We start from the raw sequence: 12,891 nt of genomic DNA, 5'->3' as shown, positions 1-12,891 counted from the left end.
TTATTACACAATATCTTGCTTAACTATCCTTACCTGCCTAGTTGACATAATTAACCTAGTTAAGCCTTTAAATTTTACTATAAGCTGTATAGAAGTGTCTAAAAAAATATCTAATAAAATATCATTTGCTGTCATCATAGCAAAGATAAAATAAATCATTATTGTTATTAGAAATGACTTATTAAAACTATTATGTTTAGAAATGTGTTGAAAAAAAATCTTCTCTCCGTTAAACAGAAAATGGGGAAAAATAAACAGGGGAGCTAATAATTCAGGGGGCTAATAATTCTGACTTCAACTGTATACAGTATATATAATTTTTTTAATTGTACATTTTTTAATATAAATTTACATATATTTAAAAAATATATATATGTAGTATTTGGCCACATAGCCATTTGAGTTCTAAATGAACCAAATAGGCTCAACACACACCAATTTACTGTAGTACAAAACACTTACAATTTCATTTTTCCATGTATTAAATAAATAAACTGTCACTCTTCTAATTCAGAATGGCATAAATATAGAATTATAAAAAAAACATACAGGCTAATTAAAATATTTCACAACCATAATTTAAGTCATAACAGGAAATTATTTTTAATACAATACAACACATGATGTTTCACTCTGATGTCACTCTGATATGTTAAATGCGTTCTGTTACTCTGTTTAATACTGTGCATGAAAGCATGCTATAGTTAATGCCACATGCACTGTGATAATAGCACAGCATCACTGTGGTGCAGTGGGTAGCACAATTGCCTCACAACAAGAAGGTTGCTGGTTCGAGCCTCTGCTGGGTCAGTTGGCATTTCTGTGTGGAGTTTGCATGTTCTCCCCATGTTGTTGTGGGTTTCCTCCGGGTGCTCCGGTTTCCCCTACAGTCCAAAGTCATGCACTGTACAGTCCCTGACAAATGTCTTGTTGCTTGTGTACAAATTGACCAGAAGTGTCACTCAAATATATATCTAATCAAGATTTCTTTTACCAGAATTGGCTCATTTTAATCTCAACAGCTGTCAATTGTCAAAAGTATTATAATATTTCCGGCTTGGGAACACCAATTGAGTCAATTTTTGCAAAGACATAAGTGTTGTCACCTTGTCATATGAGCTTCACATATGACTAATAATGAATCAATTAGTTCTTAGGTGTGTATAAAAAGAACCCCAGTACACTAGACCTCCACATCAACTGCAACTAGACCTCTGCAAACATATCTAAGATTCACCCTGAGACTAAAGTGTTGATTATCAAGAGGCTGAAGACCAAATCCACTGCTGATGTAGCAGACACCTTTAAAGTGTCTCAGCGTCAATTACAGAGGATTAAAAAAAAAGTTTTATAGAGACTGGAGACGTTTTTGACAAGCCCAGGTCAGGAAGACCCCGCAAGACATCTGCTCAAGAGGACTGTTTGTTGGCTCGAAAATGCAAGGCCAGCCCATTTTCCACTGAAGCAGAGTTCCACGAGACCGGGTCACCTGAAGTCCCTGTGTCAACCGAAACAGTTTGGATTCTGTCTCGAAATGGCCTCCATGGCCAAATCAGTGCCCTGAAGCCAGCGCTAAACAAAAGACAATTAAAAAACGTGTGGTATTTGCCAAGAGCCACAGCCTGCTAAAAAGATGGACGCTGGAAAAGTGGCAGAAGGTGGATTTTTCAGATTAATCTTTTGTTAAATTACACCACAGTCACCATAAATATCAAGGATCAGAGATTCACCCAAAAAACAGTGAAGTTTGGTGGTGGAAAAATCATGGTCTGGGGTTGCATCCAGTATCGGGTGTGCAAAAGATCTGCAGGGTGAAAGGTTTAAAATACCAAGAAATCTTATTGCTACTCCTTATATTCTCAACTATAAAAGAGGCCAAATTCTGTAGGAGGATGGTGCTCCATTGAAAATTACATTTCCATATCAAAGTTTCTCGAGACGAAGAAGATCAAGATGCTCCAAGATTAGCTAGCCCAGTCACTAGATATGAACATGATTAAGCATATGGGGTAGAATGAAAGAGGTAGCATAGAAGATGAAACCAAAGAATATGGATGAACTTTGGGAGGCATGCAAGACAATTTTCTTTGCATTTCCTGATGACTTCATCAATAAATTGAATGAATTCTTGCCAAACCATGTGGATGCAGTCCTTCAAGCTCATGGAAGTCATACAAGATAATAAATTTGGATCTCACAGCACCACTACTTCATTTGCTGACATATTTTTTTATTTCCAGTAAATTTGTTCAATTTCTGAATAGGCGACAGAACTTTTGTCTTTCTAAAATGTGACTTTTCTGTCTTGATTAAATGATAAATCTTTTTTTAGTAAAACTGAACTTATTTTAGTGCATTAAACATCATTTGGGAGGGTTTTAGCTTTTCATATGAGTTATTTCTAACACCAATTGATCAAAGTCAGGTTAATAGCAGGTGTTTCTACAAAATAGATAAGCGTCAAGACTTTTGTCAGGGACTGTAGGTGAATTGAATTAAATAGCCATATTGTATGTGTGTGAATGCAAGAGTGCATGAGTGTTTCCCAGTGTTTTGTTGTGGGCATCCTCTGCATAAAACATATGCTGGATTAGTTGGCGGTTCATTTCGTTGTGGTTCAACCACCGGGACAAAGCCGAAAAGAAAGTTAATGAATGAATAAACATAGCAAATCGTTCGTTAAGAGTTGCACTTTCGCTGGAAAAAACATTAGATGGGAAACCCAATTACTACCTATGACATAGGACTACAAGTGACACAAGTCTTTCTACAGCAAAGAACTGGAAATTTATAACAATCTATCAACAAACACACCTTGTTCTCTTGCTCGGCACAGCTGTGATATCCTGATTAAAGGAAAAACAAGTTAGAGCCCCCCTAAAAGTGGCCTAGTGATGCCCATAATTGTTTATGAGTATGCTCGATAAAAAACACTGAAATATTTTTTTAAGGTAAGTGGTTGCAAACAATTTATATGGAATGAAATTAAACAAACAAATCAAGTTGAACAGAATGTATTTTGTTTAAAATCAGTCCATATAAACTGTTTGCCTAAACTTACTTAAAAAGCCAATATATCATTATTTCACTGTAGAATTGTTCTCACTGTAATTGTGACTTAAGGCTTGGCATAAGTCACACAGTTGCATATCCTTCGATTTACCCTGACACACAAAAATTTAATTACATGTCACAATGACAAGCAATTTGGAAGTGTTATTGCTGAACAACACAGACAGAACACAGAAAAAAAATAGTTTTTTCTCTACGTGGAGGGGATGTGCAATCAATTGAAGCTAGTATATTCACCTTATTCTCAGCTGACGAGCGGGCGCTGCCATTTGAATATTTTTGTCTTGCGACTTCCGGTCACATTCACTTCCATTCATTTTTTGACGTTAACAACTGCTCGTTACGCTGCTTGATGTTGCAATTTAATATTTTCTTATTATATTATGCTACTTGGTCTGTGTAGTCATGCAAACATTTGTTTGTTGAGGAAGTAGTTTGGCCATTTTCTGCCGTTTATTATTCCTAGTCATTTCTACCATAAGCGACTGAATCGGAAGTTCTAAGACAATCGCGAAAACAGGCGCACTTCCGCATTTTAGAATAAGGTCAATAAACTGGGCTTGAGTGGGCTTGAGCTTAGATTCACATTATGGTGTCCTCCATTGTAGCATAGCTGCTTTTTTAAATGTGCTAATTTGTATGCTAAGCAAGTTTATCTAACTCTATTTCGTTTTGCAAGTGTTTTGAGAAGTAAGAAAATAGACCTCAGTTTTATGCGTTAGCTGACCACTTATGATCAGATCACTGAAAACATATCAATATCAGGTGAAAACAGGGCCTTTGGTCAAATTTCCCAACATCTTTTGCTGAATTGACAAGCCTGTTGGTTTCCTCAGGCAATGTACAAACCTGGCATCAATGCCGAACATATAGCGTTTCCTCTTATGTTCAACAGGGATTCAAGAATGGATATTTGATAGGACTTTAGGCCATCGTTTGAGTGTGTCAATTCCCAGCACTTGTTTGTTTTTCCTGCTTTTTATGAAGGAAGGGGAGGAGGGGTTCAGAAAGCATTGCGGTTATGGGAATGTTAGAATGTCTGCTGTCTGTGGGAAAACATAGCATGTCACTGGTCACTAAAGTATGCCACTGGCCAGACAGAACCTCACTTGTCCTTTTCACTGTCAACCCAGTTTTGCAATATCCCACAGTTCAGCAGTGTACTGGCATGTAAGTACAAAGTATGCAGAAAAGGCTTGTGATAAATCATTGATGACTGATGCCACAGAACCAAAAACAACTACAGCAAAAAAAAAAAATGCCTTCATTCTTCCCTCAACATTATTAGCTTAAGTTTTAGCGCTAGCATACAGAGATTAAGTACCTGTTTCCGGCTGACAATATTAATTTGACAAATTCCAACCAAGCTTTCAAGTTTTCTCCACAGAGCTCAATACACCAAATATGGTGTTCTTTAGTATCCAGACTTGACTTTCGAACCAATTTTTCCCATGTTAGCTTGAAGTTCTACTTGTTTTGTTTCCCAGAGATGGACTCAATGACCCAGACAGAGTTGGGACTTCTCCGGACCCAAAAGTTCTTTCCCATCCGCTTAGTAGGCATCTGTTAATAATGCTGATATCTTTGTTGATGTGTTGTTTTACTCATTTAGATGACTTGAGCAGCAAGGATGCCAGCAGCCGTGAGTTGCTAAAGGAAGAGTTGAGGCTACTACCGCTAAGCTGTAAGATGAGCATGCTAACACACCAGAAGGTAAAAGCACTTGATGATTATGTCTGTTAATTAATACAACTGAAAACAGTGATTAGCAGCTCATTGCCATAATTCATATTTCACACAGAATATGTGATTTGACCCTTGTTTGTCATCAGAATCCAGCCACTAGGTCTTGTAGTTTGGGCGATCCGGTGCCAAGAAGTCAAACCTTTCACTCTGCATGTCAAAAACAAGATGAAATCCTTGAAGATGAGGAATCTCCACGTCAAAGAAGGATAACTGTTGGTAAATGCGTGATATGATCTATTGCCTGGATGGCAAAGGCCAGGTTGCTAATACTTTAAGCAGTCTCCCTCTAGGCCTTTTAACTAGCATATCCAGTTAGGGTTTCTTGGTTAGCTTAACCACAACAAAACAGTACAAAATATCTTCTAGTAAAAAGAATTCAAGTTAACAAAAAGATTGATTTTTAGTTATAATATAATATTTGGCCAATCCATTTTGATTAGGAAACCAAAAAGTGTTATTGGATTTTCAACCAGGTTTAAAGCAAGATCCCAAACTAGCAGTAATGCTAAACTAGCATACACATTAAGGCTTGTCTTTTTTTAGCAAGACTGTGAACTTGTTATTTCCCCTCTTCCCAGCATCCTACATTCCTCAGTCAAAGGAGCACACTGGAGAAAACGCAATGAAGGTAACGCTGAATGTGAAAAGTATACTGACAGCATTTTGGCTTTACTTAGAGAGTTTCATTTCTCTTCTTTTCTTAGTCTCATTTTTAGGATGTAATGTCCAGTAAACCATAAAACTATGAACGATTTTAAGCACTAATTTTAGTGCTTATTAAAATTGTGCAAATTTTATTCAAAAAACCATTCGCAGTCAGTAACATAAAAGGCTCTGCTTGATGATACACCCCCTGACTAAAGTCTAGACTTCGATCCCACTTGTAAAAGCAACTAATTAATGGTAGTTGATCGTTTGTGGCCGAAGGTAGATTTTTTCCAGATTAATTATCTGTTAAACTGCATTCCAATCATCACAAATACTGCAGAAGACCTATTGGAACCCGCATGGACCCAAGATTCTTACGGAATTTAGTCAAGTTTGGTGAAGGAAAAGTCATGGTTTGGGGTTACATTCAGTATGGGGCGTGCAAGAGATCTGCAGAGTGGATGGCAACATCAACAGCCTGAAGTATAGATGGGGCCTTTATAAATGCAAGTCTCATAGAACAGAATGAAGATGAATTCAAAGAATCTTGATGAAATCTGGGCGTCCTGCAAGAACGCTTTGTTTGCCATTCCAGGTGACTTTATTAATGAGTTATTTGAGTCATTGCAGAAATGTATGTATGAAGTCCTCCAAGCTCATGGGAGTCATACACAATATTCATTCTTTTTTCACTGCACCGTGATTTTATATTCTATACTCTACATTATTTCTGTTAAGTGACAAGACTTTTGTCTCAGCAAAGTCAGACCTTACTGTCCTAATTAAATAATTAAAAATCAAGGCATGACCATATTTTATTTGGCTTATTTGAAGCCTTTGCATGCTATTATTTGATGTTGCTAAAACTTGAATAAGCCACAAGACTTTTGTCAGGTAGTGTACTGTTGCAAACAACACGTTTCTAAAAACAGCAGTAGTTACACGTGAAAACACTCCTCATTTTACATTCAGAGCATCCACAGCTGTAGGGTATACGCAAGTACACTCATGCAGCATTTCATGGGTTCCATAGTTAAAGAAATTCTCCCTGGTTAAAGAAAAAACAGTTAAAGTCCTATTTTCACTCTTTTATGGTGGAATGTTCTAAATTAGTTTTTTTGTGTGGACTCGTCTTTCATCGCGTTAATTCCCCACGAACATGCAGGAGGATGTTCACAACCAGTTATTTCAAGTTGATGAATGTGTCTGCATGCATGCGTGTCCTGAACTTTAAAAGCTGTATGTATGTATTGCGTGTTTGTGTTGTATCTGTCTGTGTTTAGCAGGATTCTAATGGGTACAGAGCCAAAAATCTAGCAGAGCTGAACATGGATGAGGTCTGCCAGTGGTTTAGTAATATTGGTCTAGAGAAATGCCTGCCCTTCATTAGAGGTAAAATAGAGTTTGCACATTTGTTTTTGTCATTTTCCCACCCTTTTTAAATGTTTTAATTCTGCTAAACATTCAAAAAGACAAATGCATAGACCACAAACCAATAAGTGTTCACATTACGCATTACTCATTTACACTTTTAAGTTATTGCATCAGTTTAAGAAGTATTTCCATGCATCACTTTAAAAAGAGAGGAAAAACAACATCTACTAGCCTATATAGCACCGTCGAGACTTTTACTATTGCTAGTTAATGATTCGCAAGACCTTTTTCGCAAAGTATTCTAACCAATAAAGAGCTATTTTAGAGATCCATTGGTGTTATTTATCAGAAAAAAACAGTTTGAAGAGATGTTAATGATCATTTTGTGGCTTTGGGTGGATCAAACCCTACAGAGGCAGAGTTCAGTGGATCTCACATCGCTTCTATTGATCTCAAGACTCTTGAAATCCTTCAAGTGTCCAATCTGGAGGATAGAGAGAGGCTGCTGTCTGCCATTTACCATGAGTTACACCCACCAAACTCCACCACCCAAAGACTCGACTCCCTCCTGGGTACCATAACACAGTCATGAATTGTTCTGAGTTCACGTCTTAGTGCTTTTGTTGTATCAGTCTTGTAAAGTTTGCCTCACTTGTTTTTTTCCTCCAATAGAAAGGTTTGGTCCACACAATGTTGAGATATTCACAGCGGCTTTGGTTTCCATGACCAAGTCAAAATCTTCTCCGCAAGTTGGCAACACGAACCGCTGTTCATTCAAATTCAGGTAGAGTGCCCTTCCTCTTCATACAATGTGAAACCTTTCCAATATTGCATTTACATTGTTTGCGTACCAGCACTCATAGATTGGCCTGAATATGTCATGTTTTCATTCACAGACAGGAGCAAAGATTTCAGAAGAACTCTCATCTCATGGAGATCACAGTAAATGGTACAGTTTTATACAATTCTATACCAAATAACTGTCAAGCATTTTTCACAAATTATTTTTTAGAGCTCTGGCAAATATTTATTTCTGCTATTTTGTTTTAGCTTCAGATCGAACAGTTCATTTAAGGACGCCCAAAGAAACAAGTGTGGCGAAAGTGATAGAGTCCTGCCTGAGGATGCTGGGAATAAATGAAGACAAAGATCACTTCAACTTGAAAATCAAAGAAGGTCTTGTATATTTATAAGCAAAATTGAATAAAATATGTTTAAATTAAAATATATCCTTTATCACAGATGACAGTTGAAGTCAGAATTAATAGCCATCCTGGGATCCGTTCTTTGTACCTGGATTACTCAATTACTGGATGTGGTTACTGGCGATTTATAAGAATTATATATATATTAAAAAAAAAAAAAAAAAAAAAAAAAAAAAATATATATATATATATATATATATATATATATATATATATATATATATATATATATGTATGTATGTATGTATATATATATATATATATATATATATATATATATATATATATATATATATATATATATATATATATATATATATATATACAGTCACATTTATTAGACCTCCTGTGATGTATTTTCTTTTTTAAATATTTCCCAATTGTTAGCATTTAACAGAGCAATGCATTTTTCACAGTATTTCTACATTATTTTTCTTCTGGAGAAACTCTTTTTTTGTTTTATATAATTTGCAGTAAAAGATGTTAACATATATTTATGGATAAGTGCCATAAGTATGCCAGTGTGATTATACACACATAAGCAAAAAAGGAAAAAGATATGAAATAATTAATCAGGCTAAACCTGACTTGCACTCGGTTTAGTGTATTATTTTTAGGGCTTTTTCTTTTGTCTTCTTTGGAAAAGATCTGCCATTTTGCCTTGCGTTCAGAGAGAATCATATATGGCTTGTGGCTTGTAAGTGCTCTGGAATTTACACAGTGAATTTACTTTTACATACCATCTCTATTTTTCCACGTTTTTCAGATGAGATCTCCCCTGAGCAGCAGATTGGAGAATTGCCTGGCTCAGAGACGAGACTAATGGAGCTTCACTTATGTAAAAAGGTAGACAGAATCGCGTGTTTTAGCTAAACATTAAAGTGGAGTAAAACAATATACAAATATAGATCTCCAAGGAGTTAAAGTTTAATGTATACAATTTTACCTTTGCCTCACAAAACCTTTAGGACACACAGAAAGATGGTCCTGGTTCACCAGATAGCAGTTGCACTGCTGATGATGTTCAGAGCAAGAATCTACGAAACAACGAGAAGATCCAAGAGCTAAACCAGCAGGTGGCTTCCCTTCAAAACGTCATCATACAAGTAAATATTTCTTGTCATCCTGCTGGAATAAAGTGAGATCTAAACTAAATATTTTCCATTTTCTTTTTTCTTTTTTTTCTTTTTTTTTTAAATAAAGACAACACAGACTTATTCTGAAAACTTAGCCCTATATACATTTCTGGAGATCACGCATTATGTAGCCAGAAGTACGTATGGCTGCATTTTGTCTTTAAAACTGACGCTCCGAGGTGGTATGATGCAGTTTCTTTTCGTGCTTACAGCTGACAGCTTACCTACGTATGGATGGCTTTTCCACTGGTACCAGTTTGTCCAGTTAGCTTGCCATGTTCATCGGCGGACTTAAGATGCAGAGAGAAGTTGACCATGGCAATCGGTTTCGGGTTCAGTGAAGAAAGATTCCAGAAAGTAAATACTGTAGGACAAAAACGAAAAGATAAAATAAACAAGTAAATAACAGTGAAAATGTAAGGAAGTGGGTGGGTCAACTGATGCTTTTGAAAACACTATTGGTTGGGTTTAGGGGGAGAAGGGGGAGGGAATCGGTCGGTCAGTAAGTCGACAGTGGCTTTTGGTAGATTTACGTGAGAACAGCAGGCACGAATAGCACTCGGGACATAAATTTCAGATCTAAAAAAAACGCACACACAGCCTCTGGTGGATTTGCAAAAAACGTAGCTCCTCTGACATATTTGGTGCTCTCCAGAATTGTATTTCAAGAGTTCCCACTTAGATATGCTTGGCACTTATAGCAGGTTTAACATGCTGTCCCGGGAGAGAACGCTGAGCTCGGAGATATTTGAGCCCAGGGCTCCCGCCCGGTCTAGAAGCATATCAGGAGAACCGAGATCAGGTAGGTCTCGATCGCTCCCCCTTTAGAAGGGGAGAAAAAAGAGGAGATGGGGTGGAAGGGGGGATTCTTCCAAAACGAAGATAGTGCAATAAGGAGAAAGTGATCCATTTATATTAAGCTAGGATCATTCTGATTGGATTATTACTGATTACGGATGAGTGGCCAACGGTGCACAATCATATCACGTGCTCCTATCGAAATTAGTTTATGAAACTTCACATAGCGGTATGTTTTCTGAATGAGCCTGGGTTGAATTAATTCTTGGTCTTGTTGTCTCAGCAGGCACTACAGGTCAGGTTATGCAAATGCTGGTTTTCTCTAATAATTATTTATTGTTGGTTTTTAATTTAATATGTGTTTGCACTTTATTTTGATGGACTGTTTTAGACATGTTAACTTTACAACAACATGTCAAGTTTATCTTATTAGAGTTTTAGTACAATGTTAGTAGACTTACAGTGGGTTAGGATTAATGAAAAATACTTTTAATCAGTAGAGTGTTTGTAGGCGGCAGATGCTAAGCTGATGATCTTCAGAGTTATGTATAGTCAACAGAATGCATAAATGATAAATATAGTGTTGCTTAAAGTCATTTAAAAATAAATTAAAAGTGATAATTTACTCAAATATTAAAATGTACTCACTATTTACTCACCATCAAGTGATTACAAACCTTTCTTTTTTTTTTCTAAACACAAAAGAAAATATTTTGAAGAAAACTGTAACCCAGAAAGAAATGCTTAAAAGTTTGGAACAATCCAAGGGTGTTTAAATAATGACCGTGTTTAATAATAAACCTCTGACCATTCAAGATGAATATGACTTTTACAGAAAAATATTAAATTATATAATATATAAGCTAATTTTGAGCGTATCACATGCTTATGATCCCGCATTAGCTAACACATGATCCTCCAATCAGATGATTCCTAAGTCACTATATATAACCAAAGTTTTCATTCCACTACTATTTTCATCTGGAAGAATGAAAATATGGAAGAATCCTCCCCCTTTCACCTAGATTGGGTGGCATGGCATGGCTAGCACTGTTGCCCCAGTGGCGTTTCTGTGCAGAGTTTGCATGTTCTCCTCGTTTCAATGTGGGTTTCCCCAGGGTTCCCAGGTTTCCTCCCACCATAGAAAGATATATGTCATGTATGAACCGACTAAGCCAAATGGACTACAACAGAGGGCAAGTTTTTGAGATCTACCTGAGCTCAATCTCCTTTCTCATTCTGCAAACGGAAGGGAGCCCTGAGATCCAGGATTCCTTGAGTTCAGGTCTCTCACCCGGAAAACAGCATGCCAAACAAGCTTATTATAAATCATCAGCTAAGTGTAACTCTTGAAAGAAGATTTTAGATGAAAATACTGTGATTCATAAAATGCAAGGTAATGGCTACCAGGACTTTGGGCTAAACTGTTTTTTTTCTGTGTCTAATTTTAGAGCATGTTATCACAGGGTCTGTATGTTTTCAATGAACTGCATCTTTTTTCCTTGGCAATAACATTGGAAATGTTCAAAAACGTTTCTGTAGCCGAAACATAGAAGAATGTTTTTCTACAGAAACAGACTTTTCAAAAATAAACCTGCCCTCAGAGGGGAAAAAAGTGACGAATAACCCCGTTCTATGCTATTGATTTTAGCTGATCTGTGTCTGTATGACATCCAGGTTCAGGAGCTTTACCATGATCTGGTGGCCTTCTGTTCAGATCTGAAGAAGATGGAGGAGGAGGAGGTGGATGCAGTGCAAACAGACCATGCGGATGTGAAGAGACGTCTCTCTGAGGCTCAGGACAGTCTGAAGAGGAAGAGACAGAACCTTCAAATGCTCAGGGACAGTTTCAACACTGCACCAGCACAGAAGAATAAGTAAGCATATCCTATTATAATAGAGAATAAAATGTTCTTGAGGTTAATGTAAAGTAGTGCAGTAATTATATGTGATTATCATGGGAAACAGTTCATTAATGCCTTAGTCTCTATAGATAATGATGCACTGCATCCTCTAGGAGGAAAAGTTGGAAGAAGCGATGATCACAGCTGGTTTTGGATGCCCTCAGTGTAATTTCCCACATCCTGTGATTTTTGATGCTCTGTTTACAGTCTGTTACAGTTTATTTTTTCTGTGGCGTCAGTGCTGAAGGTTGCAGTGGATGACGGTAATGGGTAGATCTTTCCTAATTTCCTGAAGTGCTGAGAAAGCTGCTGCCTGCTCCACCTCTTGATTGGACCCATTATGTCAGTGTTTAATGTGTTTTCCTAAAGGGTTAGTTCACCCTAAAAAAAATGCTATCATCATTTACTGTATATACCCATGAGATGTTTTTAGACCCATAAGAAATTTTGGTCACTCTTAATATTTAATATGCAGTTCTTTCTATTAATAAACTATTAACTATGACTTTTGCTTCAATAAACTCATAATTTGCTGCTTATTAATAGTTATTAGGCTATATTGATCATGTTTATGAATTAGTTGGGCTTAAAGATATTGAATAAAATCATGGAGAATATGTACTGTACTTTATAAGCACTAATAAACAACCAATATCTTAAAAATAGGAAGGTGATAAGACATTAGTTAGTGAGAATTGGTACTTAAACTAAAGTGTTACTAAATTTGTTCATGTTCGATGCAGAAAATTCTAATTCAATAAGTTAGTTATTATTAGGTTATCTATTGGAAGTCTATACATCTAAATCTACAGTAAAATAAAATAAAATAAAATAAAAAAGCACATATGAATTGAATGGTTTAATACAAGTGTTCTTAAGATAAATCACCACTTTGTATGATCAACAGATGTATTGCAGTCTCTTTTTCACACCTTAGCATTAATCAGCGAACAAAATTTTCAGCACCACCAATGAGATTCATTCGTGACATGCTTGAGCTTTTGCAAG

The 12,891-nt window shown here is 36.5% G+C and overlaps 1 protein-coding gene across 5 annotated transcripts in view; it reads left to right on the top strand.

The window, feature by feature from the left end:
* LOC101882067 (uncharacterized) overlaps positions 1-12,891 on the top strand; it is a 180,357-nt gene that overhangs the window by 147,542 nt on the left and 19,924 nt on the right. For 3 of the 5 annotated variants that reach the window (XM_087279565.1, XM_087279569.1, XM_087279568.1), the window contains 11 exons: positions 4,685-4,785; positions 4,905-5,034; positions 5,397-5,446; positions 6,753-6,858; positions 7,254-7,412; positions 7,513-7,624; positions 7,737-7,789; positions 7,891-8,016; positions 8,812-8,891; positions 9,014-9,151; positions 11,657-11,856. In XM_087279565.1, the coding sequence (XP_087135691.1) occupies positions 4,685-4,785; positions 4,905-5,034; positions 5,397-5,446; positions 6,753-6,858; positions 7,254-7,412; positions 7,513-7,624; positions 7,737-7,789; positions 7,891-8,016; positions 8,812-8,891; positions 9,014-9,151; positions 11,657-11,856 (1,255 nt within the window). Of the gene's footprint in view, positions 1-4,684; positions 4,786-4,904; positions 5,035-5,396; positions 5,447-6,749; positions 6,859-7,253; positions 7,413-7,512; positions 7,625-7,736; positions 7,790-7,890; positions 8,017-8,811; positions 8,892-9,013; positions 9,152-11,656; positions 11,857-12,891 lie in introns of all 5 variants that reach the window. The other 2 variants (XM_087279566.1, XM_087279567.1) reach the window with 1 other exon arrangement.

The sequence above is a fragment of the Danio rerio genome, chromosome 13, assembly GCF_052040795.2.
Source record: "Danio rerio strain M-AB ecotype USA chromosome 13, GRCz13ab, whole genome shotgun sequence".
NCBI lineage: Eukaryota > Metazoa > Chordata > Actinopteri > Cypriniformes > Danionidae > Danio > Danio rerio.
This window is presented reverse-complemented; position numbering and strand designations above follow the sequence as displayed.